The sequence below is a fragment of the Crocodylus siamensis genome, chromosome 14, assembly GCF_052110815.1.
Source record: "Crocodylus siamensis isolate JL-2025a chromosome 14, ASM5211081v1, whole genome shotgun sequence".
Taxonomy (NCBI): Eukaryota; Metazoa; Chordata; order Crocodylia; family Crocodylidae; genus Crocodylus; species Crocodylus siamensis.
Window position 1 is genome coordinate 22,354,123 of NC_143408.1, and position 24,708 is coordinate 22,378,830.

A 24,708-nucleotide genomic window follows, 5' to 3' on the forward strand; every position below is an offset into this window, starting at 1 on the left:
TCACGTAGCGCGCGGTGTTGAGGGGAGGCACGCGTGGCTGTGCGTGAGACGGGACTAGAAGCTGCACGTTCAGTTGTCAGCAGAGGTCGACTCTGGAGCCGTTGTGGGGAATACTCCCCTGTGTGTGAGTGCAGCATTTGTATGGAGAACTGCAAATGCAGGGCTTCTGTCAGGGTTGTGTCCCCTACCGCCGCCGTCTGTGGCACAGACTTTGCCTTCATAAAGACAAATGGGCGGAGTTGTGCTGCCACCAAATCTCTTCAGCAGGAGTCTCGCAGGGAAGTGAAATGTGTCTGTGGGTATTTGAGTGATGTAGTGGGTGATTTTTTCATTGTAAATTGGTTTTATAGCTTGTCTGGATTTCTCTGCTGCCCATATGTACGGTTAGGGGTGAGCGATAGGGGAAAGCAGGTTGGAGAAATAAGGAAGAACGAAGCCAAACATGGATGGGGGGGTGAAGAGAGGGAAAGGAAAGCAGGTATGCACAGAACGAACTCTGAGGGCGCACAGCCATGCGGGGTAGCCGTCCTTGGGATCCGAGTAGCCCTGCAGATCCCATGGGTCTCGCACGGCCCTCCACTCAGTGCTGTTTGCTCTCTTTCTTGCAGGACATCACCCTCCTCTCTAAGCTTTTTCCCTCACCGGGATCCAGAGAGGACTATTCAGCTCTGCTGCATCCCCTTCACTCTCTCTGTCTTTCTCTGCACATCGGAGGCCATTTACAGAAGCAGCACTTGCTACACACAGCAGCTGGAAATGCTGGAGAAGGCCCGACTCTCCGGCACCAGGCAGTGACTAACCCTGAGGGCATGCACCCTACTTAAGGAGAGGCGGGTCACCAGTGATTTATGGTCAAGCAGACACAAAAAGCAGAAGCCTGGCGCCACTCAGCGTCCCCACTCTGACCATGAGGTCTGGGGGATACAAACAGGAAGCTCCAAGCTCCAATAGGGAATAGGGCCCCATGCATGGGGTGCAAGAAGGGCAGGAGACGACCTCTGGGATGCTTCCCAAGTGGGGGATTCCCATGGCCACCTTCTTCCCACGTGGTAAGCTCTGTGCCAAGTGTGGCCCAAAACAAAACTAAGACCCTGCCCCCCTAGACTGCCAATCTTGGACTGAAACTGCATCCTGAGCCCACGGCTGGGGTCAGCCCGTGGCCGGCTGCACCAGGAATCCAGATGCAAACGAGGAATGCTGGACAAGTCCGATTCTGGGTCTGCACGCTCTGGTTGATGCCCATCGTTGTTGTGTAGGGATTAGCACCCTGACTGTCCAAGTTCAGCCTTGCACATGGCTTTGCACCTGTCCCTGCTTCCTGACCTCCCCCCTTTCACTTTCTGCTCTCCCACTGCTGCTAGCGCTTGCCATTTGAGTGATATTAGCTGCTTATTTTCCCTTAAAGACTCTGCTCCAGGAGTCAGGCTATTACCGGAGAATGACACCTCTCGCGTAACTAAAATCATTTTCAGCCCTGGTGTTTGCAAAGAGAAGCTTGAAAACATGTAACCTGAAGCCTTAAAAACCAAATCCACTATTTCCTATTGCTGCCCTATTTCCTATGATTAAAAAGATCGCTCGTGGTTTACAGAGCCCTGTTCATGACTTTTGACCATGTGGGACTGGCCATCCCTGTCGTTCCTCCCTCCTCCCCCACGTTCTGGTTTCCTTTCCAATGCCGTTTGCACAAGACCATGCTGCTAAACAACATTCTTCAAGGCAAGAGGTGTGGGCAAGTCAACCCGCATTGCACATCAGGGCAAAGGCTCCAACCAGGCGTACCAGAGTGCAGAGAAAGCCGCAAGGCGACTCCTCGTGCCCGCCACAGCACTTACGCATGGGATAGCCCAAAACAGGGACTCCTCTCCCACCCTCTTTATTTAACTGCAGCCCAAGCTGGTGAGCTGCCAGGTGCACTGCCCGTGAGCTCGTGCAAGTGATTACTACTCGTAACTATTATGAGGGATGTGTGGGGGCTCGGGAGGAGAAAAAGCACATCGATATATCTAGATATGGGAACCCTCCCACAGTGCCAGCGTGTTCCTCTGCATATAGGAAAGTCTGAGCGCTCTTTTTTTTCTTATAGTGGGGCATCAACGGCCCATTATTGCTCTCTGTGTTCTCCAAAACTGGGTGCTAGAAGCTCCTTTTCCTCCGTGCCTCAGGGAGGATCTGTGTGCTCAAAGCTGTTGCCATTGTAGCCATGCCAATTAGGTGACATAATTTTCACAGCATTTGTATTCTGATAAGGCCCCGGTGTAGGCACAGCTGCATTAACAAATACCTGGTTCTTTCTGCTTTTATAGCTTACTTAGCCCAGGGACCCTACCTAAGCTATCCCAGCAAAACCACTCTCGCTTGACAGTGCAGGCTACATCTTCATTAGGAAAATCAGCTGGGATGGCTGTAACAGTCCAGCTCCCCTGGCCAACCGTCCTGGTGCCTGGATCCGAGTCACCCTTCACTTCTCCCCAGCCTTGGCGGGTATGGGATACACACACACGCGTGCACATGCATGCACACACATGCCCGTGCACACACACTGACAAGCTCCTGTACCTCAGAAGCCCAGTGCTGAAGCAGGCTGCCAGCTTAAGGCTGCACAGGCAACTCCTCAACTCAGTCATCCTTAATCCTACCCTCCCCTTTTTTTATCAAGGAGACACGCAAGCCCAGAGCAGGGGCGCTGAGTACAGCCCAAGGGCTAACATGGACTTGCAAGAGCCTAAGGCATGGCTGACTGGCACTTAAGGATAGAATTGTAATTCATTAAGCCTACAAATTTAACAAGCCAGAGGTTTGGGTCTGGTGTTCCTCACTAACAGCACAGCGAAGGCCTCAGGGGACTTTTTCTCTCCGCTGCCAGGGAACTTAGCCCCACCAGCCAATCCTCGTTCCTCCAGCCAGAAGATGTGAGCAAAGCATGGGCATCCATTCCTAATCCACATCAATGCAGGAGAGGTTGTTTAGCCACCGCGCCGGTCTCCTGGCTATGTGACCTCCTACAGCTGCTGGTAACAGAGGGGTGGCCCCACCAAGCCAGGGTCAGGCAGGGGCACGTCTTAGGCAGCGACAGAGTACAGGTTGCTGGGAGCTGTAGATGCCAGGCTACTTAAACTGCTAAAACCAGCCCACAAGGAGGAGACTTGAACTGAACCTGAACTGGCATCATTATCTTAATTCACTGACTGGGCACCTGCCTGTTTTGGGGGACAGAGGAGAAGGGAAGGTCCCTTAGGATGGAGGAAAAAGACATGTCTATTATTTGAGTTTGGTGCCTACAACTTCACAAACTCTAAACACCTTCCCGCCCCATCGAGCTGGTTGGGAAAGCATGGGTGGATCCAACCAGAGCATGTGCTTAGAGGCAAAGGAACAGCGATCAAAGCAAATATTCACAGCTGGAGGTTGCTAATGTCTTAGAAGAGAGAAAATGGGATATAGGAGGAAGTCTACTTTAAAGGAGACAAAGGGTCAAGTGGGGTAAATGTAAGAAAACCAGTTAAAAGCAGCAGAAATAGAGCTGTTCCCTTCACAGCTGAGGCTAATATTTCAACAGGCAGCTGGAGTATAGGACTGAGGCTGGGACTCTGTTTGGCTCATGTTTGTGTAGCACCTGGCCGTGACTGTGCCTCCTAGGTGCAATGATAATCCTGATCCACAAGTGAATGTGCATGTGGTAGGAACAGGTGCGCTGCACGTGCATATGTGCTTGCGCATGCGCACGTGGATTTAAAGACTCTACCCTGTGGTAGCTAAATTGCAAGCCAGCTCAAAGGTGGGCTGTCTACACCATCAAAGGAGAGGGACTCTCCTTTAAGAGTCTCTTCCAGTAGGGATGGGAAGGGGAAGTGTCTGGCTGTCGTCAGCACTGGAGAATCCTGGCAGGACGTGTGGCTCTACAGGGGGGGAAATCCAATGCAGTAGGACATTTCTGACAATGACAGCACTATTGTCTCTCTCCCTGGGGCTTGGGTAGCCCAACCCTATTTCCAAAGGGCTGCTTTTATCTGGCCAGAATGGTTCTATGGGCTAGAACAAAGCGGAGAAAGGAAAATGAGGAAAAGAAATAAAACCACAAAGAATACAGCCAGTGCTTACTCTCCGGATGTGCTGTCTCTCATGCTGAAAATATATGGAGGAAAAACAAGAGAACAGAAAGATAAGATAGAGCGGGCACCAAAACACAAGAGAACCATAGAAGCAGACCACCTCAAAGCACCATGAAGCAGGGACGGCTCCCAGCAGCCACAGATACAAGCAGCTCTCGACTAAAACGCAGCTACAGTCAATGGTTTCTTCATATCTGGAGTTACGAATCTTCCTGGCTGCCTTCTCTCTGTGTCCATCTCTAGGTAACTCAACTTCTCTGTGCATGTCTGTCTGCTCTGAATACTTCACACCACCCCCTGCCTTCCTTACTGACTCCCATCTATGCTCGCTCGCGCCCTGCTTGTCCATCCTGCCTCTCCCCACGCTCTCACCACTTCCCAGAGGGACTTATCTAGATCGCTCCTGGCCTTGCTTCTGCCCAGCTCCTATCATACTGGTGCCATACCTATGGCCAACAGAGTCAAAGGGAGTTTAGTCACTGCCTCTGCTACTTCCCCTGCCTGTCTACGCTCATTACACCATGTTCTCGTCCACACTGAAGTTGCCGTGGTCTATGTTCCACCCCGGCACAAAGAGTTGCCATTTTGAAACAACTCATTTAAGACCTCAAATCATCAGCAAAAGAATTTGGTTTTAGAGAGACAACGGGCTTAGAAGGTATAGAATTGCAAAGCCAGACACGTGGGCTGAGTTAGTGGAGGAGGGTAGAAAAGACCTGCTCGTTTCTCCGGACATGAGCAAAAAGCAAGTTCCAGCCTCTTCAGGTTTGTCCACACTGCAATCCAGACTGCATTTTTGGCATACCCCAGGCAGCCCAGACTAACCAGCTTGCATCATGACAGCAGGGCACGTGTGGCAACATGGATTTCGGGCACCCAGTACTGACCTAAGTTTAGGCTCTGTGTGGCCAGCACTGAAGTCTGTGCTGTCATGGCTGTCAGCACTTGAACTAGATACATGAAAGCTAGCAAGGGGCAAGCCTAAGATGAGCTGCAACCACACATCTGGATTGCCATATAAATACATCCTGAGATACCAAGAGGAGAGAGGTGCAGCATAAAGAGTAGAAGACCTGCATGTTGATATCTGTTGAATGTAACACAGTCCACAGTCTCTTCTCTGTGACTACTTCACATGGATCATGCTAGAGCTGTAGGGCAGGGTGTACAGAACTCAACACATGGGAGCTGTTGGACATGGGCACTTGGCTACCACCAGGCTCGTCCTTGTAATGACCGCCTCAAAGGCTAGGCTCTGGTTTCTCCAGCAGACATGTCCTAAGCCACCTCACTTTGGGTCCATCAGGGCTACCCATCATGGATACCAGATGGACGCTCCGTCTCGAAGGTTCAAGGCCTGCCTGAATGGATGCCAATATTCAACCAGCACCCTGCAGCGAGGGGTAACCAAATTCAGGTAGAGGATAACATGACCCTAGAGATACCCAAGGGAAAGAGCAGGAGGAGGTGGTGGCAGAGGAAGCCCTAGCAGGATCACTTAGAGCCACATATGGATATCACCCTGTATTTTCAGTTTTTTGGGGGGACGGGATGGGATGGTATTTGTTTTTCATCTTAATTCTGGATGGCCAACACGTTAATGGGAAAGTAGGGAAAGACCCTCTTCACCTTTTGTGGGGGCTGGTAGCCTGGAGAGCCTGATTATGAGGAGCTACAAAAGCAAATCAACATGGATTTGTCATAGCTGACTTAGCATCTAGTCCAGACCAGAGGACTAGGAGCTTATGATGTCCCATTTCAGCACAGCATTCATTTCTATTCTCTATCAGTTGTCAGAAAACCATTTATGTGCGTACTTAAGTGCCTTCCTAAATAGGGACAGGCTACTAAATGGAGGAAAACTCCTAGGCCAATATCAACTTTGAGTCAGAGCATGAGAGTTTAGACCATGGGGAACCAGAAGAAACTTCTCTTCCCTAGAAAAAAAATCTCATAGTCTGAAGATGCTTCAGCCTTGATACTACCCTACCGGGTGCTTTCATGTCAGGTCAGATCACACAGAAAGGAAGAACAGGACAGGGCCTACCTCTTCACAGAAAGAAGTGGGTACTTTAACCAGTCCGTCTGGGATTTCAACCAGCCTTCCCTATTAATGTACCCTGTAGATGCCGAGAACTCTACATTGATGGATCAATATATAAGATAAGGAATGTGACTTTAATCCTTGTTAGGCAACAATCTTAGATGTACCTACAAGGCCAACTGTCCAGTGACTCATTCACATCATGATCATTTCCTGGGCTTGTGAAAGGCACTATTATCCACTGGGCTAGAGTTCAAGGGCAAGATTTTCAAAAGTGCTCAGCTCCCAGTACCTGCTGCTGTTTGATATGGGAGCAGGTCAGCACTGCGCGCTTCATCTGCGTGTTGATGAAAGGTGAGCTGAATTCTCTGGAAAATCTGGCTTTGAAGTCCACTGTTTATACAAAGAAAGGTCACAGTAAATCCAGCAGCCCACAAAGTCAAACACTTGAGCAAGAGCCCAACCTAGGGAGACAGCCTTGGCATGAAAGGGAATTCTTGGCCTCTCTGCTGAGACTGCGGCTTTCACCCAGCTACCTTGGGCACCAACAGCAGCGATGCCACAGCAGCAGAGTCTTCCTCACCAGCTGGCCACCCAACTACTTACAGTCCCTGCCTAGCTTGCACGCCCTGTGCCAGCTTTTAGTCCCCAAGGTAGCTATGGCATGGGTGTGCTCACCCATAATGCAACCATCCCTCCTGATTGCACCGCAGATGCCTGAGAGACTTCCCAAACTAGGAAGACCTGTCACAGGATAACAAAGGCCTCATCCCTAAAACCTGCCAGTCCCTAACAAAAATGTGTACGTCTTCCACCCCGCAACCACAAAAGAAACTCTATGTCCATACAGATCCGCTTTGAGGAAAGACAGTGAATCCAGTGCAAGCTGGAATGGCACCGCCCTTCGAATGAAGTGTTAAGTGTAAGAAGCTGATGTGCAGCAAGGTAAAAGATACAGAAGAAAATATTCTTGGCATCATTCTGCCGCTTTTGATCAACAGAGTTCAGTGCAATTACCCCATACAAATGACTGGCTCAACAAGCCTGCGGCACTGGCACATTAGCCCTTCGCATCCTGGCTAAAATCACCCCCCTTCAGCATCACTGCTGCTAAAGTCTGAGGCTGCGAGTAAGTGGGAGTGACTGCTGGGGGCTGGCTCCCTGCTGCTGCATTTGCCTGCATAGCCACAGCACTGCTGGTCCCTACTGCCAAGCACTGGAGGAGGTGGGGAGCAGTTCCGCTGTGCAAAGCTGCCGCTTTGTTGCTCGTGGAAAATTTGCAGGCTAAGCTTTATGCCTGCGGACGCGGCCACTCAAGCTTGCAAAGGGAAAACCAGCAGCAAGACCGACGAATGGTGGCCTGCCTTTCTGTGAGCTCTCTGGGAAAGAGACTGCCCCTCACGCCACAACGGACACGGACATTTTTGCGCCCTGGAGGCTCCAAGCTCAGCTTTCTCCCACTGGGATCCGAGGGGAAGCAGGGTGTGAAGAACGCAGCAGGTGTGATTGAGAGGACGCGGCATCCTTGGGCCCTGCCCCAATCTGCGCTCTCTCCCCCGGGGGGAGGCCTGTCCGGCTTTGTCAGCCCGGAGCCAGTCCCCCGCCTGTTTTGGAAATGCTCCACATGCCCCAGTGCTACTGCAAAGCCCCTCTGCACCCTCACCTCCCCAGCCCCCACATGCACCAAGGGACAAGAGAAACGGGAGTACTTACATTATACCAACTCTGGCTTTTCTGTAAGGACAAAATAAAAGAGAAGCATTAGTTAGCACAGAGATCTTAGTACCAAAGACAGAAAGAGAGCGAGAAAGAGACAGGCAGGGAGACAGGCAAACCAGGACCAATCTGGCATGTATATCGAATCAGCAGAAAGTGAGATTAAAGAGAAAATATTTTGATGGGTTTCAGAGCAGTCTACAGTGTTTACTCCCAGTTATCTGGCTGAAGAACCAGCCCAGAAGTATGTGGCTGTAATAGGAAGCAACTGAGGCTTATCCACTGCCACAGACACACACACACAGACACAGACACACACACACAGACACAGACACCCCCCCCCCCATTTCTGCAGAACAGCAGCGCTCACTAGCAACGCAAAAGCTAATTCACCAAATCACCATCCATTTTTAGTACAAGCTTCATTTCTGCACAGGCCTGCTGGCTTGGCCCTAAAACCCACAATGTGTTCTTTCCAAATAAACCCTGGAGAAACTGCCAGGTGAGGGAAGGGCTGTTTCATTTGAACCACTTGCAATGGGCTTCAGAGACATCCTTCAAAGGTAACAGAGAGAGAGAGGGAATATTCATGGAAGCAAGCACCTGAGCCAGATAAAGCGGATGCTGCAGTTTTCAGTGAAAGGTGTGCAGTGTGAGGCACTTGGCAGCACCCATGTGTGTGACTTTCATTTATCCACTTCACATTGTTCGGGGAGCCTGGGCCCCTTGTCACATTGGAGCATGTGGAAAAGGCAGTTCGGCTTGCAAAGTCGCACTTGCCAACAGTGAGCCGGGGGTGAGCTCTGACTGCAGGGGGTGGCTGGAAGGCAATCTGTTTTGCATTTCCGCCTGCTGCAGGGACACCGGGTGAGGCTGCAGAAACTTAGGTGCCACTTTCCATTGTTCAAATGCTGAACAACGTTACCAGTCCTCCAGAGCCATGGGCAAGGATTATTGCTCCAGTTTACAGAGGAGAAAATGAGGCAGGGGACAAGTGGGCCTAGCGGATAAGCCTGGGGCCTGGGGATCAGTGATCTGGGCCCTCCTGTAGCCCTCTTTGGGAAGGGACTTGACCTACGACCTTCAGGCAAGTCCCAGGCCCTTGGTCTCCCTGGTAAAGGGAAATGGGGAAAATGTTACTTGTGAGGCAAAAGAGGGCATAAAAGAGCTGACTTTGAAACACGCACGAGCCGTGCTTGTTCACACAAACAGGCTGACTGCACCTGCGCTGCTCGCAGGAGTACGGGGCTGCGGGAGACGGGACCCTGCTGCGTGCGCATACAGCCCGTTACTAAAGACAGCGAGTGCCGGCAATTGGAAAGCACAGGGCTGCTGCTCCAACCCTGCGCTGTCTCCACCAGTCAGCACCGCTTCTAAATTACACCCCCCGCCCGATTGTTCCTTGTTGGGACACTTTGCCCATGTCTAGGCATCAAGAACAGGATTTATTTACCTACGCCTCGGCACAGGAAAGCTCCTGTACCAGGGATTTCAGGGCACGGTTCTGCTTCGAGTTCCCGCTGCTCCCAGGGCAGGTTGCATAAAGTGTCATCTGTCCTAATCTGCCCCAGGCTGGGGACGAACAGGAGCCACGGCATTAACACACGCATGGCCCATTCTGCAACATACGTTCATGATATCAGCAGTGTGCTGGGTTCATAGCTCTCGACCTGGAAGTGATGGTGAAGCCTGAACTGTGGCTTGGACCCAAACGGTAAGTTTTTCATACTGTAACTCAACAATCAATCATCGCGCTTGACTGAGGCCTCCCAAAATGCTCTGCTCCCATTTCCATGAAAAGTTAGCATCAGTGTCAGAGTCCTCAAGTTGCTTTGGTAGAAAACCAGAGGCAATATGCTCCAGAAAACAAACTCCCTGGGGCATGTCAGTGAGGTGGAGAACTAAATCGGCACCAAGACATCGGTCCCAAAACCAACCCTTCGCAGAGACCTCATGCAACCTTGGCTGCTCTTGACAGCAGTGCACACTCGACTGCCTGCACTAGCCTCCGTGAAAAACAACTCAGAAACACATGGGGTGCAATGCCACCCTCCGGAGAGCACGGGAGCCACGTGCAAAGAGCTCCCAGTGGGCTGCCCACCAGATCTTTGGAAAAGGAAATGAATCACAGAACTGAAACACCTTCCCGAACCATTGACTGAATCATTGAGAGAGGATCTCTGACTGGTCACACGCTTCTGAACTCTAGCCCTCTCCAAGACTGGCTTTGTGCTCTGCTATATGTCCGGAGGCAACTTGCATCCAAAAGCCACTCATGTCTATAAGCAGCCCAAGGAAAGGGCGCTGTGTGGCTCATTTCACTAGATCTGAGCCCGCAAGAGGCTGAGAAGCGATGCTAGTAAGAGAACTAATCCAACCACTCGTCCACCCCATGCTCATCATCCGGTGGCTGGGGTACAGTGGTTCCCCTGTGGATTTCTTTACTCTCGCTAACAATCTCTGGATAGAAGGCGGAACACAGAAATGCCAGAAATAAAAGCCCTAATCAAATCAAAAGTAACAGAGGGAGAAAAGACACATCACATGTGCAACATCGGTGCATTGTAGCAGAGATTTGGCCCCTTTGCTGCAAAACTGCGGCACCTTGCTGTCAGAGAAACCTGCGCTCAGGTGGTTTGTTTTCTGACGTTCGGTGTCAGCCGCCACGCTCGTGCCCCAAGCTGCCACAGTGACCTCCCTGGCACATGCTCTTCCTGCTGTGGTCATGCACAACCCCCCTGTTTAACTGATTTCCTTCACCTTTGTGTATTGAGAGTGCATCCGGTTAGAGTGTTTATTCCTGCATGAGAGATTCATTTCCTAGGGCCCTTTTATTTCTGCCAGAGCTCGATGTGAGTCATGGATGTGTTTCCATGCATAAGAGGGGATTTCAGGAGCAGTGAAGGCTCTTGCAGGGAGACCTCAGGCATGTTGTACCCCCACCCAATTGCCCTAAGCCTCTCGGTGCTTCCCAGACTCCTATCTTCTGATATAGGTCTGTTCCCCGAAGTTTTACAAGAGAAAGCCAAGAGACTACTGAACACACAGTGAAGTTAAGTTAAGCAGTAAAGATGCAAGTCAGAGTTAGGAGGAGGATGGCCTTTGTGGCCTAAGCGGCCTGGGGATCGCTTCCTTCTAGCACAAGAGCAACAGGGGTCAGAGACGGGTCCCACTATCCCGCTCCACATTTCTTCACAGATGACTGCTGGTGGGATTGGGTAACAATAACATTGATCGAACTCCTTGCTTTCCCTTCAAATTAGTCCATTTACTTTCTTTGCTGAGCCAGAGGGAGCCGGGATAAAGGAAGATAGAGTCTGAAAGAATCAGCAGGGGGTTTAAAGTGGGGGGAAAAAGAAAGAAACACGTTCTTACTTTGATCAGGTTAAGTCTGTCATACTGGAAAAAGAAATCATAGAAATTAGAACTGAAAGGCGACAGGGAAATAAACAGTGTCTGCAATAACAGGGGGGAGCAGTCACACACAGGCTGATGAGAGGTGCCACGGACACAACGCTACTGGGCATAGAGAAGCAGATGCCAGGGATATCATTGCACACAGTTACTCATCTCCCGCAGCCAGGCAGTGATGCCGGGGGAGGAAAGTTGGGCTCTTTGCTGAGCCTTTGATTAATGTGCTGCTGGATCTCTCTGCTTAACAAGCACCTGCTGGCGCTAGCAACCATCTTGTGCATAATGGCATCTCTGCCTTGGGAGACTCCAGGTTACACTACAGCAGTGGCTCATGCAGCATGTGTATGTAATTTCGGTTGCTGGCTGCTTCGGCCAGGCCTATCCTGCTCCCAATAAACTCACCAAAGGCTTTCGCCATTGACTTTAATGGGAGGAGAAACACTTTGGTCATCTATGCTAATGCCTCCACAGTATGCAAAACATTTGGGCATGGCCGCACCTTTCTTCTCATTTTACAGCTGGGGGAACTGAGGTACACAGGTTAAATGCCTGTCTGAGGTTATAAAATGAGCTGGGACCAGAAGCCCAGCCTCCTGAACCCCAGTCTAACCACTGGGTCCTGTTCTCCCCAGCCAGTTACCAAGAGCTGACCCTCCACCGCCAGGCTGGACTTTGGGAAATCTTTGTTTGCACCACTAAAGTGTTCAGGGGGGTTAAAAAGCCATCTTACTCCTGGGAAGCTACAGAATTTGCTCCTATTCCCCATTCAGGTGCAAAACAGCTCCAACCTGTAGGCCACGTGGCAAAGCTCATCTTTCCTATAAACCTAATAAATAAATATAGACCGATTCATCCTCAGCATTCAGACTCATCACAAGAGGATCTACAGGCTCTAGGGGACAGGGAGGGGACTCGGTGTAAGGATCAAAAGCAAAAAACATGCAGTTCGGCTTTAGTAGCAAAGCAATAGCTGCTGTGGTCGCGGCTAGCTGGCTGCCAACCAAAGCCCGAGATAGGGCAGGATGTTTCTCCGCTGTGCTGGCGGGTCTCTGTTTCACCTGACAGCGGTGGGGGGGAATAGAAACAAAGCTCCCTAACAGGAATTATTAAAGCATTCAATATTACTTGGATGCTTAAAACTCCAGGTATAGTGGCTCCCTCTGATGGCAAAACGGGGTCATGACAATTAGCACAAAAAGCAGACAAAAGAGGGGAAGTGCGACTCCAGGGAAAGCTGCTGGCAGTGGTATAAATGGTGTCAAACTCATGGGCTCAGGCATTCTTGTCTCACCAACATGAGCTGGTTATGGCTGAAGTAGCAGCCCATTTTTTTTCTGCTTGCAGAGGGAAAAAAATGCCCAAGGCAAGGGGGTGAGAGAGGAAACAGGGATTTCTTCCTCCTCGGCCTGGCTGCTCTTGTATGCGATTCCCACCCTGCCGCGAGGGAAGAATTCAGCCTGCCACATTCACTAACCCTGGGATTCCTCTCTCCGTGCCGTGCCTGCAAGAGGAACCGACTCTGACGGGCTGCAGGGGAGTCAGTCTTTACGCCAGTGCATCCCAGGCAGCTCGCCCTCAGCACAGCGTGATGCAAAAAAACCAAAAAAGGGCACACGGCACGGAGCCACGGCTGGCTGTCCTCAGGGGATGGGCTTGTAACCCTCCTCCCCACCCGAAGCCACCTCCCTTTACCCTCCTGATTTCCGTGCTCATCAGAGGTTTGTCTCACTGCTGTTTGCTCTATCGCTTCTAAAGCCTTGACTTCTCATGAAAGCCAAAGGTTCACCGCTAGTGGAGCAAACCAGCCCCACATGGCTCTTCATTGCTGTGCGGCTCCCCTGCCCTAGAGAGCTGCTTGCCATTCGGTGCTGAGCCTCCACACCGCTCCGCCAATGTGCCTTCAGCTTAACACATCCCTCCACCATCTCCGCTGGCCCTACCAACAAGCCTCGCGTAGCAATTCAGTACCTGGGCTCCCCAAAGAGTGCTTCTCATTCTTGCCCTGTAACGCCAGTCCCCATAATCCCAATTTGTACCATCTTGAGTCGTAAGCCTCGGGGAAAATATGGACCGAACAGGGATCAATCAAGAAAGACCGAGCCATATTTTGCATCACGAACAAGCAGAACAGCAGAATAAGGCCAGTGGCTTCACTGTACGCTAACTGGAAGTTGGGAGCCAAGATCTCTGCTGGGGAATAGCCAGAACATTACCTCTATGGGACCCCACACCAGTGGGAGCCAAACTTTTTGTAAGTGTGCCATAAATTAGCTTTGCACCCTCCCCAAGAGCTACCCAGTCCCTTTTCCCTGCCCAATCTGCTGCTACGCTTTCTGCTCCCTGGCCCATCTGCCACCATGCAGCCTGTCCACACAGAGGCTGCCTGTGCTACTTGTGGCATTTGTACCACGGGTTGCCCACCTCTGCCCTATGCCAGCTAAGCTATTTCAGCTTTAAACCTCGCTCGCACGTACTTGGAAACATCAGCGGCTTCATGCTTTATCCCTCCACCTTCTACCTTTTGATTTTAAGATCCTAAGGCTGACTTAAGAGCTCTTGTTTGAATGCACTGAAATCAACCCTAAAATACACCCCTCATTGGGAGCTGGCTTCCTATCCAGAGGGACATCTTTCATTTAAAACTTTTCACAGTGAGCCCATGAATTCTGAGGGGTCCTTAGGGAGTAGGTCTTTTCTCAGGGGTTTAGCTGGGTTCATTTGAGGTCATAGATGTTTAATATTCATGCCACACCAGAAAACACTCGGGGTCCAGCCAGATCGCGATCAATGACCATGAATTCCTTACTACAGAAAGGGCAGGCGTCCAGTTATAAAAGTGGTGTTGAAACAACACAGGCACACTGACAGGTCTCAGATTTCTAAGAGCTACTAAGTGGGAAGAGGAGAAAGGAAAGAGGGGTTATGGAGCCAGATGACCCATTGCAGACAGCTGGGCTTGTACAGCATACTGAAAGCCAGCCAGTTTAAGGGACAGGGTAACAAAAGTAAAGCACAGAGGTTTAAGAAGGGGCCAGTTCTCATACCATGTGAATGAATATTAATGAACCCCTCGGTGACTTCAAGCGAACCCAGCCTCACAGCTACAGGCAGCAGGGTGAGCTCTCACTGACATCCCCACACACAAGGACTGGGAAATGTCCTACTCGGAGCCACTTGTCGGGACTACAGGAGGATTTCTGAGCACTACGACAAGTCTACTGAGGGGGACAAGTGAGAAGAAAGAAAGCTTACTTTGGAGAGGCGCCTTTGTGACTAAATCAGAGAGACAGCATGCAGGAGCGAAGAGAGAATAATTACAAAAAACAATCCTCACAAGGACAAAAAGGGAGGACAACCCACAGACATAACAGACATTATCTCCTTCCGTTTCCTTGGGGCCCATATAAATAAAACTCCATTGTGCAGCGAGTCCTGGCTTCTCCGCTGGGACTGACAATGAAAGTGCCCTGGATGGTCCTATAAATATATGTGTGTGTGTGTGTGTGCATGTGTTTGGGTGCACTAGTAAATTATCCAAGGATCAACCAGCTCCTTTCATGTAGGCCAACAGCATAAAGATGACCAACGGCAACATCGTGTAGGTACTCAGGGTGAAGCTGGAAAAAAACAAACCCTATACAAATGCACACTTCCAGGAGCAAGGTGCCCTTTAACAAAGTCCCATGGTATTTAAAGTTTTGGGAAAGCTCCTGTTGTGTTCACATACACCTGGAAACCTGTATTTCACAAGGCACCGTGGACCAAGACTGGTCTAGCAGGGCCCAGCTCCAATATCCAACCACACACTCATCAGACAAATCTCTGTCTTAGGAGGGTGTACGGTGACAGCTGACTCAAGGAAAGTAACAAAAAAAAAGAGAAGTCCTGCCCCATCTGCACTAAGGATACCTGCTCTGCCATAGAATAAAGCAATTTTTACATTGCTCATTCAGGCTTGATATGTGAGGACATAAAGGGGTGAGCTGTGGGTAGGCCACTTCTGTTAGGTGACTTTTCCTTCATGACTTCTATGTCCTTGTCATAAGAAGGAGCCAGTGAGGGCAGTATGACCAAAAGGAAGAGACAAAGGGATGGCCAGGGTACCTGGGAGCAAAAACTGACCCTGCTTCCAGCTGGGATGGGATACACTGGCTGTCGGTAAGCCTCTAGTTACAGCCAGGCACTGTGGGGGGGAAAAATGAGTCCTGTGCAAAGCACCAGCAAAAGGACATCCCACTGTGCTTTCAGTCTTGAACAGGACTTGAGTACTGCCCAGAAGGAGCGTTGCCCTTAGTGAACGAAAAGTTTGTTGAAGACCCTTCTGCATCCCTGCGTTCCCTCCCCACAGTGTAAGCCTCAAAGTCTCCAGCTGAGTGGATAAAATGAACTGGTCACAAAGGCTGGTCTTCTGAGTCTCACTGGGGTTGGTGTAGAGACTCCTGAGAAAAATCTGAATTCACAGAAGCAGCAGCATGGGCCTGCTTACCTCACCAGCCAGTGTCTCACGGACTGAGGCTAGCGAAGAGCAGACGGGCCATGCTAGTACCTGCCCGGTTCTGCCCCAACCGGTTGAGTGCTCCCGTGGCCGGTGACACCTCAGGTGAAGGTCTTCAGTCATTTAATATGGTAAAGAAGGGGAGTTATTCAGTTGGAAATAAAAAGGAGAGGGCAGAAAGTCAACACAGCACCCCAGGGAGTATAAAGAGATGTGTCTGAACACAAGTCACCTTTTCCTCACCTTGGAGTTCTTGGCCCCGCTGCGACCCGACTGAGAGGAACAGCTCCGCTGCACGCCCTGCTCTGGTGTAGAAGGGGATTTGTCTGAAGAGTGGTCCGAGCCTTTCTCCACCATGGCGTCCCCTTGGGAGTCCTGCGGCGTCGGAGACCGGGAGCGCTTGCGCAGGATGGGGGAGCAGGCAGGCGTGCTGCGGTTCGAGTTACTGGCAGTGCTGGACAGAGAGAAAGCAAAGTCCATTAACCATCAGGAGAAAGACACTCTGTTCACAGTACCTGCACTGCGTGTGGTCTAGCACAGGTGAGAGAGCGCCCAGGGGCTTCTCCATGTGCGTGCTGGCCAAACTTGGCATCCTCAAGTGAGAGGCTAATGCCACGCAGTCACGTTATTCTCCGGTGGAAATTTAACCTGCTATAGCTAAAACCACAATACAACAGCAGGCACTTTACTTTGGGGTTTTTTCTGGCCGCTTTCATAAAACAGATGCAGCTGAAGGTTGAGAAAACCGCACACAAAAACACCCACTGCACTTTTGAATCTAGTCCCATTCATGTCATGTATTCTTCCCTCCCCTGTAAAAATTGCCCAGCTCACAGCAGACTGGTTTGGTTTCTTCAACACTTGGGGAAATGCCCTTTTTCCTCCTACAAAGCCCTGCCTTCAGACATGGGAACAGAGTGATTTTCCTCCTGTGTAAAAAGCTCCAGTCATTCGGCCAGGGAGCAAAAACAGGGCTGTAAGGTTTTATTGACCAATCACCCACCCTGCATAAAGAACAGTGGACAATTCACTAATTAACCATAGGGTGCATTTTGTTTGTAAAATTGGATCTGGTGACGTGAACTTCAGATATAATCCAGGCAACTAACAAATATGTTAACAAAAGTCAGGACTTGTTCATGAATAGGAATAAAGGGCTAAATTGGAAGGGCAATGTACTGGTAATAAATAATTCAGCCAGCTACATTATACAGAGAGGATTCCCCTTTTTATGACTCACACTGATATTCATCATCTGTTCAAGAGACAAGCCTAAGCCACATGGTTTGGCCAACCCCAGCCACTGAAAACCCACATAATTGGCTTAAAAAGAATGAGACACTGGGGCTTTGGGGAGGGGGCAGGGGTTGTCATCTGGTTTCTGAGCCTTAAGATGCTCTGAGGTCCCGTGCACAAGGCTCTGCTACCAGGAGGAACCTACTTGCAGAAATTCAACAGGGATTCCCCCTGCAACCCCCCGGCTCCAGAAGCTGGGCCTTCTAGGAAGATTACTTATACCGCGAGACTGGCAAGAAAAATCACAAGACTTGGCAATGCTGAAACAGAAAAGGATAAATCCTTTGCTCTGGACTGTACAATGGCCTTCACTTCCAAGTTTTTCAAAGTCTCTGGGTATTTAGGGAGGGGAGAGGGAGAAAGAAATGAAGGCCCAGCTCTTGACCGATAATGCTATCTTTATCAGGTATCAGTTAACGATTTGCAGAGGAAGTCTTCAGAGATCCTGAAGATATCCAGGACAGTCTCTTCCAGCAAGTACACTTGTGGTCCGAAAAGTGGGTGTGTAAAAATATCACTTTTTAACCTAACAAATTGGTTTCTTTTGTTCATGTCAGGCCAAAGCTGCGTATTCTAGTGACGCAAGCAAGCTTTAACTCTTCCTACCCTATTATTCCTGCAACACGGAAGAGGGAACTGAATACTGCTCCGGCTCATGCATCATCTACAAAATGATTTTGTTTCAACAGTCAGTCAATCTTTTTCACCAGCACGTAGATCTAAACCCGGCAGGAGGACAAAACCTGAGAGTGGCTTTACATCCCAAGGTTGTGTTTGCAAAGCCAGCAGCTAGAATGCAATTTTTTAGTTGTAAATTGAGACAATGTAATATGGACATTACCAAGAGAGAGCAAATGGGGAAACCTCGTTATGTCTTTTAAAAAAAGAGCAACACTTTCCAGATAAGAATCACCCTTAAAATATAGATCGCTCACCGAAGCACACAAGCTCACACCAAGAAGTTCTTCTTTAAACAAGATGGGAAAAGCATTGCCTTGAATACACAAATGAGACACCAACACATCATACCTCTCTTATCTATCAATGACATTCATATGCCTCCCATTGCTAAAGTGCTGGAACACTTCGCTAGCACTCAAGCCTATTTATCCTCACAATGGCCCTGGGCAGTAGGGAAGTGTGATTATCACTATTTTGCAGAGAAGGAGCTGAGACACACAAGGCCAAGGTCACCAAGAAAGTGTGCAAATTGGACACTGGTCTACCAAGCCCCTGGATAATGCCGTGACCATGGACTGTCCTCGCTCTCTCCTCTATACATCTATCCCAGACCCAGAGTGCCCATATAACATGGGAAGGCCGGCCCTACCAAGAGTGAAGCAAGTGAGATAAACAGGCGGAGACCAGGACACATGCAGTACCAGCCGAGGGAAAGGAAGGGTCTCAGTATTAAAACACAAGCAAGAGCGAACAGGAAGTCTCTAGGCTTTCATCGTTGACATTGAGGACTGTTTTATGCACATAAAGACTTAAACTCTCTCACTTGAACTGCAGACAGGGCTCATCACTTCTGTACCCTTAGGAAATTTGCCTGGCTGGAGAACAAGCAGGAAAACAGAAAGACAAGACACACACAGACAACACAGGAGAACACTTTAGACTGGAACAGAAAGGGATGAGCAAGAAAGAGAGCAAGAAACCAGAAAGAGATAAGGCCGGCCCTTTATTTGTACTGTGGGTGAATTCCCCAGTGCATTAATATGCATCAGGGAGATATCTGATAAACTTCTGACCAGCCACTCACTTCTTCATTTGCTACTATCTCTCCCTTTCCCACACTCCACCCTTGTTTTTTTGATCTTGGCAGAGTGCAGCCACCTCCAAGGTATCCACTGCACCCAGTCGTGTCGGTTCACAGGGGTCCGCAGCACCTAGTCGCACCGGTTCACAGGGGTCCGTAGCACCGAGCCCCGTCAGTTCACGTGGGTTGCACACAAGGTGATCACAGCTCCCTGCGGAGGGTAGGATGGGACTCAGTAAACCCGGTTTCTTGTTTCCCAGCCCCGGCCCTTCTGACGGGAATTAGAGCAGGGCATGAAATGGTCTTCCTGTTACAGAAAAACCTTCCTAATTAAATATTCCCACTGCACATTAGGGCAAAACCAAGACCTTCCAGCGTTTTCATCTAAGTCACTGGACATTCGTTGAAGCAGTCGTTTGAACCATGATTTCCCACATTTCCAGTGGGAATGACTAGGCTATATAGAAAGTCTGTCTCGCACTCAGTTATTCATACAACATGCAGCATACCTAGTAGGAAAGCTTGAGCGTCAGTAGCCCCAAAGTAACCAAAAGATTGGTAGCTAGGGCATCCATCTCAAATGCTGGAGACAGAGAATCAGCTGTCTGGTCCGACTCAGACAGATCAAGGGCTTGAACCAGGGTCTCTTGCACCTCAAGTAAGCGCTGTTGCCACTGAGCTAATAGGTACTTAGCCTCTCCCCTGAAATTGCTACCAAAACAGCTATGCAGACGCTCATGAAAGCTTCAGTTGAAAAAAGCGCTTTGTAGCTGCACAGCAAATGAAAATGAAATTAGGCTGCCATTCACAGCTAGGCTTATCTCCTCCCTTTGGCAGCATAACCGAAACTGCAGAACTCTGCCCTTCACCCACCCACCCATGCCCCCAGCTTTAGTCACCCTTGAGTCCATGACACTGTATATAAGATCTCCTTATTTGCCACTTGACCCCAACCTAATGTTATTGCGACATGCACATCTGCCATCACTCCCTTTGCTTCTCAAACCTATATGAACGATGTTAAGAAAAGGTTGTTCTTCTACCAGGGGGAAAGGAACAGCAGAAAGGAAGAGAAAAAGTCACTGTATTTTCAAAATGTCAAGAAGGGTATAGGTTTACATCTTGATAATGAACAGAGGTATTGGTGGCTACTGTGTCGGAACACTTAATTTGAGGCACGCCCACGGGCTGTTTTCAGCGGCAGGTGCACGGCACTTTGTGAGCACTTGCTGTCTCCAAAAATCTCTCAAGCTAGGCAAGCAAAATCACCAAGACACTTTTTAAAGTCTTGGAAATGGTTTTTAAATGGGCCAAAAGTATAGTCAACGGTGGTGGCAATCTTTCCAATTCTTTGTCACCTTTCCATACCACGGACAGCTAGATAGAACGTATTCACCTATTTATGTTACTCAGCTAGACAGATACCCACTCATGGCACAACCCTGGGATTTCTTGCTCTTGTTATCTCCTTCCCCACTGAAGTATGCATTATACTGATTCAGTGGACATGTACCATCGCCCAGCTCTGTAACCCATCTGCATTTATTTTTCTGTGTACTCACAATGTTGGTAACAGCAGGTGGCTTTCTTTTTTCCAGTCCTCTCTCTCAGTATCCATATTGGCTTCTTGCTGAGAAACCATTGATTCAACATAAATCATTGCTCCAAAAACCCAACTGAGCTGGTCCCATTTTTATTTGCTCACATCCCAGGAGTGCCTGAGTGATGCAGTTTTTCTAGCACAAACGTTTCAGGAAGCAAACTGAAAAGCGTGTGTGCAAACAGTCACTGAAATCAAGTGCCTGTATGCTTATCCTATCAGGGAGCAGAGAGACGAGCATGTGACTTACTAAAATAAAATTAAAAAAAAAAAAAAAACCAACCCAAAAAAACCTCAGAGTGACACCATATGAGTTCTGGAGGCCTGAGGTCAATGCAAAGAGCAGAAAGCGTGAAATATTCATGCAAATAACAAACAAACTGGAAAAAAACTAAGATGCTCACAGATGTTCTGTGAGCAGGAGGAGAAGCTGAATGAATTATTCACTGTGAATTATTCCATTTCCTCTGTTACAAAGCAAACCAATCTTTTGAGATATAGATGGAGAAACTGAGGCAGGGAAAGATTAAAGGACTTGCTCCTGCCAAGAAGTTAGGGCGAGAGCAAGGAGGAGAAAGAACCCAGGACTCCTGCCGCCCCCATCCCCTCCTGTAACCTCTGAGCAAAGAGGCACACTGAAGCCGGTGTTTAATGCAACGTATGATGACACCACGGGCCAGCCAAACCTTTTGAAATTCTCTTCTCTATTGTATTCTATTGCATCTGATCATTATATGGGAACCTTGAACCCTACCCATGCTAATAGAGCAGTTACGGAAACATCCAGGTATTAATTCCTTGAGGACACTACTAGAAATATGCCACTCAAAACAAAAACATTGAGCAAAAGTATGCGGGCCATGCTTTCACCGATAAGAGCTCAGGTATCCCTCTGAAGCTTATGAGAAATTGTTAGAGACTCTTTGGTCTAATAAAACACAGGGCAGGGGCAGATTCCTTCTTGAGACTTCAGTTCTGGGGATTGGTGCTTCCTCTCCTGGCTGAAACCAGGTGGGTTGTTGCTCGCAGCTGTCATGACTATCAGTACAAGTGGCAATATTTTGATTGTGCCTCACAGCACTAGTCACAAAGTGCTTCCCATTGCACTAGGCTCTATGCAAAACTTCTACAAGTTTGCCAGAAACGTTTGCACCCACTCAAAGCCAGGGTGAAAGCTCCATGCGGTCCTAGATGCCATGTTACTGAGCACTCTTCGAAACAGAGCAACAAGACTTAGTAATGCTGAGCATGAGCATCTGCATAACCTAAATACCTGCACCACATTATACCAACTTCCAAAGTGCCACTTCCACGTACTGGGCTCAACAAAACATTGCTGATGGTTTCTCTAAGGGTAACGCTCTCAGTTTAGTAGACTCCAAAATCCAGGCCAGGAATGTATAGGAAGACAGGCACTAAAATGAGTGGTTTACTCCTCTCCACTATAGCTGCTTCGCTGATTTTTCTTTGTAAGCCTTCAGGGGACCTTCCTCTTTGTTTCACTTCACGCGGGCTCTCACGCATGCAAGTTTCACTCCGCTCCGGCTTCAAACCAACCCAAAAACACAAAGTGAAATTGTACAAAGCTCTGTCTAGTTTCAGATTTAAACCACGCGAGAGCACAGAGCTTTTCCTGGCTCTCACCTGAAAGCATCTGTCAGCCTTGCCTGCAAAACTCAGGCAAGATTTGATGGAGCTAGGAAAACTTAACCAGCCTCAGATATACGTTGCCTCTAAAGTCTGTACTAAATGATGTATACAAACTCCAACCCAGCATTTCTGGCATGGGAATATGCATGCATGTACGTGCACACAGCGAATCAGACTAGCTTTTAAGCTCCCAACTACAGCAAAACTGCGGTGTCAGCAGTTTGTGCAGACATGCCCAAGCTCGCTTTGAACAAACTACTCTGAGTGTCACTGACAGGGTAACTACCACCTGAGCCTTCACCTGGGTCTTTGGGCAGGTTTTTAAGCTATGCTGAGCTCCGTGCTGTCACAGCTACATTACCAGCAGTACCTAAGCTTTCTAGTTGAAGCTGGCTAGGGAATGTCTACCTGAACTACAGTGTAGATACAACCTTTAGCACCTGCCTTAGGGGCCTAAATGCTGCGGGGGCATTTCTGAAGAGCAGAGTTTGGCCCATAATATTTACTATCACTTCATATTTAAAAAAAATAATAATAATAATCACTCCACTTGATAATCCTCACATGCTTCAGCAGGATGCTGGGCTAAGCAACACGGCACATACAGGGACCACAAGGCTCAGACAGACTTTGCTGAGGCCCCCCACCCGGTGACAGGGCACTGATTTTGGGGTGTTGGTTGTGTTGGTCTAAGGACATTGGCAGACAAGGGGTAGCTGCGATATCTTTTATTAGACCAGCTAAATCATTGGAAAAATTGTTCTCTGCAAGCTTTCAGGCACAAACACCCTTCTTCAGGCAGAGGGAGAGCCTGCTGCTTTTTTGTGTGCTCTCCTGGGTAGAACACAAGCCAAAATACAAAATGCAGCTTGGGAGGCCCTGGCTCCTTGTCATATCAACACTGAATATCCCAACTGCTTGCATGGAGACCTCCACTGGAGTATATGTAACGTGCATGGAGAGTCTATTTGTTCAGCCTTTCAACCCGTGTACAAAGAGGCAGAGAACAGCGCGCACAAGTGCAAAGCTCGGCCTCCACTCGCCTCCCCCCATCTCAGCTCTCGCTGCTCCCGTTCAGTCCCGGGGTTTTGAATCTGACCCAGGGAACAGCCATGACAAACGCTTTCTGTCGTTTCCATAGTGACCAAGGCCTGCAACAGAACCGGGAATCCACGCTTGAAATGCCAAAATGGCTTGACCCACTTTGAAAAAAATATATATAATAGTAATAAATAATGCTTTACAGGCCCAGTTGCCCAGAGGCCATTCAGAGCCTCGCAGGCTTCTGCAGGGGGGTCTCCAGATAGTCCCTGGGGGCAAAGCAACACCAGCCCGAGAACAACAGACTGTATTAAATAAAATCCCTTTGGGGCACCCCCCTTGTGTTCTGTGTTTGAGTACAGCACTGAGAGCAATGGTTATATGAACTAGCACTTCAGAAATAGTGAAACCAAGCATCACAAGCACCATGCACATGTGCATGAGAGAGAGATCAGATTTTGTTCTCCGTTATGCTCCAGTCAATGCAGTGCTGAGGTGCCCTGGCACAACTCGGTACGTTACCAGGTTCTGCATAAGAGGAGACAGAAAGGGGAAAAGGGCTTTCCTCTTTCAGCAGTGTGTAGAGAAGCCCACTGGTCGCCTTCGCTCTACCGTCACTCCGATGAAGTCAATGAAACGGAGCAAAACTGAGGATGGATTTCAGGAGAGAAAGTCCAGCTCCTAACAGACTGCCTAGAAAGGCTCGCCCCAGCTAATGGATGGAGAATCCAATGGGCAGCAGCGATTAGGAATGGCTGCAATCTACAGCGATAAAGGGATTCCTGTGTCATTTCTCTCCTCCTCCTCCTCCAAGAGAGGAGTCAAGCACTAACATCCCATTTCACTGAAGTTTGTTGACTACTTCTGAAGCCAGGCTCTTCAAAGGGCCTTAAAAACAAGGAAAATGAGCTTGCCTATCCTAACAGATTATGAAATCACACCAGTAAATGCAGCCATCGCTGGGTTCAGAAGTGACAGCTGTTTAACAGTCCATGCCAACGGTACTCAAAGAAAAAGTACAGCTCTGCGGCTATTTTCCAAAATACTTCCAAACACATTTTATCCAACTATTCAGCTGGACTAATAAAAGATATCACATCTACCCAAAGACCCTTGCCTGCCTATGTCCTCAGACTAACACAGCTACAACCAAAAACCCTGCAAAATACTTCTAATGCACTGACCTCCTGATGCCCCTTCCAACCCTAATTTTCTATGATGCTTACAACTGTGACCTTGAAGCATCTGGCATTATTAGTGTAAAAGGCTGGAGTATTTTTTTTAAAGGAAGGGATGATACACAGCATTTAGGAGAGGAGATGAAGAAAACTACATCTATTTAAGTCTGCCAGTTGCAAAATGCACACCAGAATTTAGCCAGGACCCAGGCTCATAATCATTACGCTCCAAACAGGGATCTGTAATGACCAGGGAAACCCAGCTGCAAAAAACTGACAACTTCCCCTGCACAGTGCTCCCTTCCATCACCAAAAACTCAAACAGAAAAAGCTCTATCTACTGAATTGCTGATACCACTTCCTGTGCACACTCCGCACAGGAGCCTCCACCCGGTTAACC

The 24,708-nt window shown here is 49.0% G+C and overlaps 1 protein-coding gene across 6 annotated transcripts in view; it reads right to left on the bottom strand.

Annotated features, from left to right (window-relative positions):
- The window catches only part of GRAMD1B (GRAM domain containing 1B), a 180,088-nt gene that overhangs the window by 30,883 nt on the left and 124,497 nt on the right, over positions 1-24,708 (bottom strand). For 5 of the 6 annotated variants that reach the window (XM_090026803.1, XM_090026805.1, XM_090026806.1 and 2 more), the window contains 2 exons: positions 16,025-16,235; positions 7,870-7,890 (listed from right to left, as the gene is read on the bottom strand). In XM_090026803.1, the coding sequence (XP_089882929.1) occupies positions 7,870-7,890; positions 16,025-16,235 (232 nt within the window). The remainder of the gene's footprint in view (positions 1-7,869; positions 7,891-16,024; positions 16,236-24,708) is intronic. The other variant, XM_090026804.1, reaches the window with a different exon arrangement.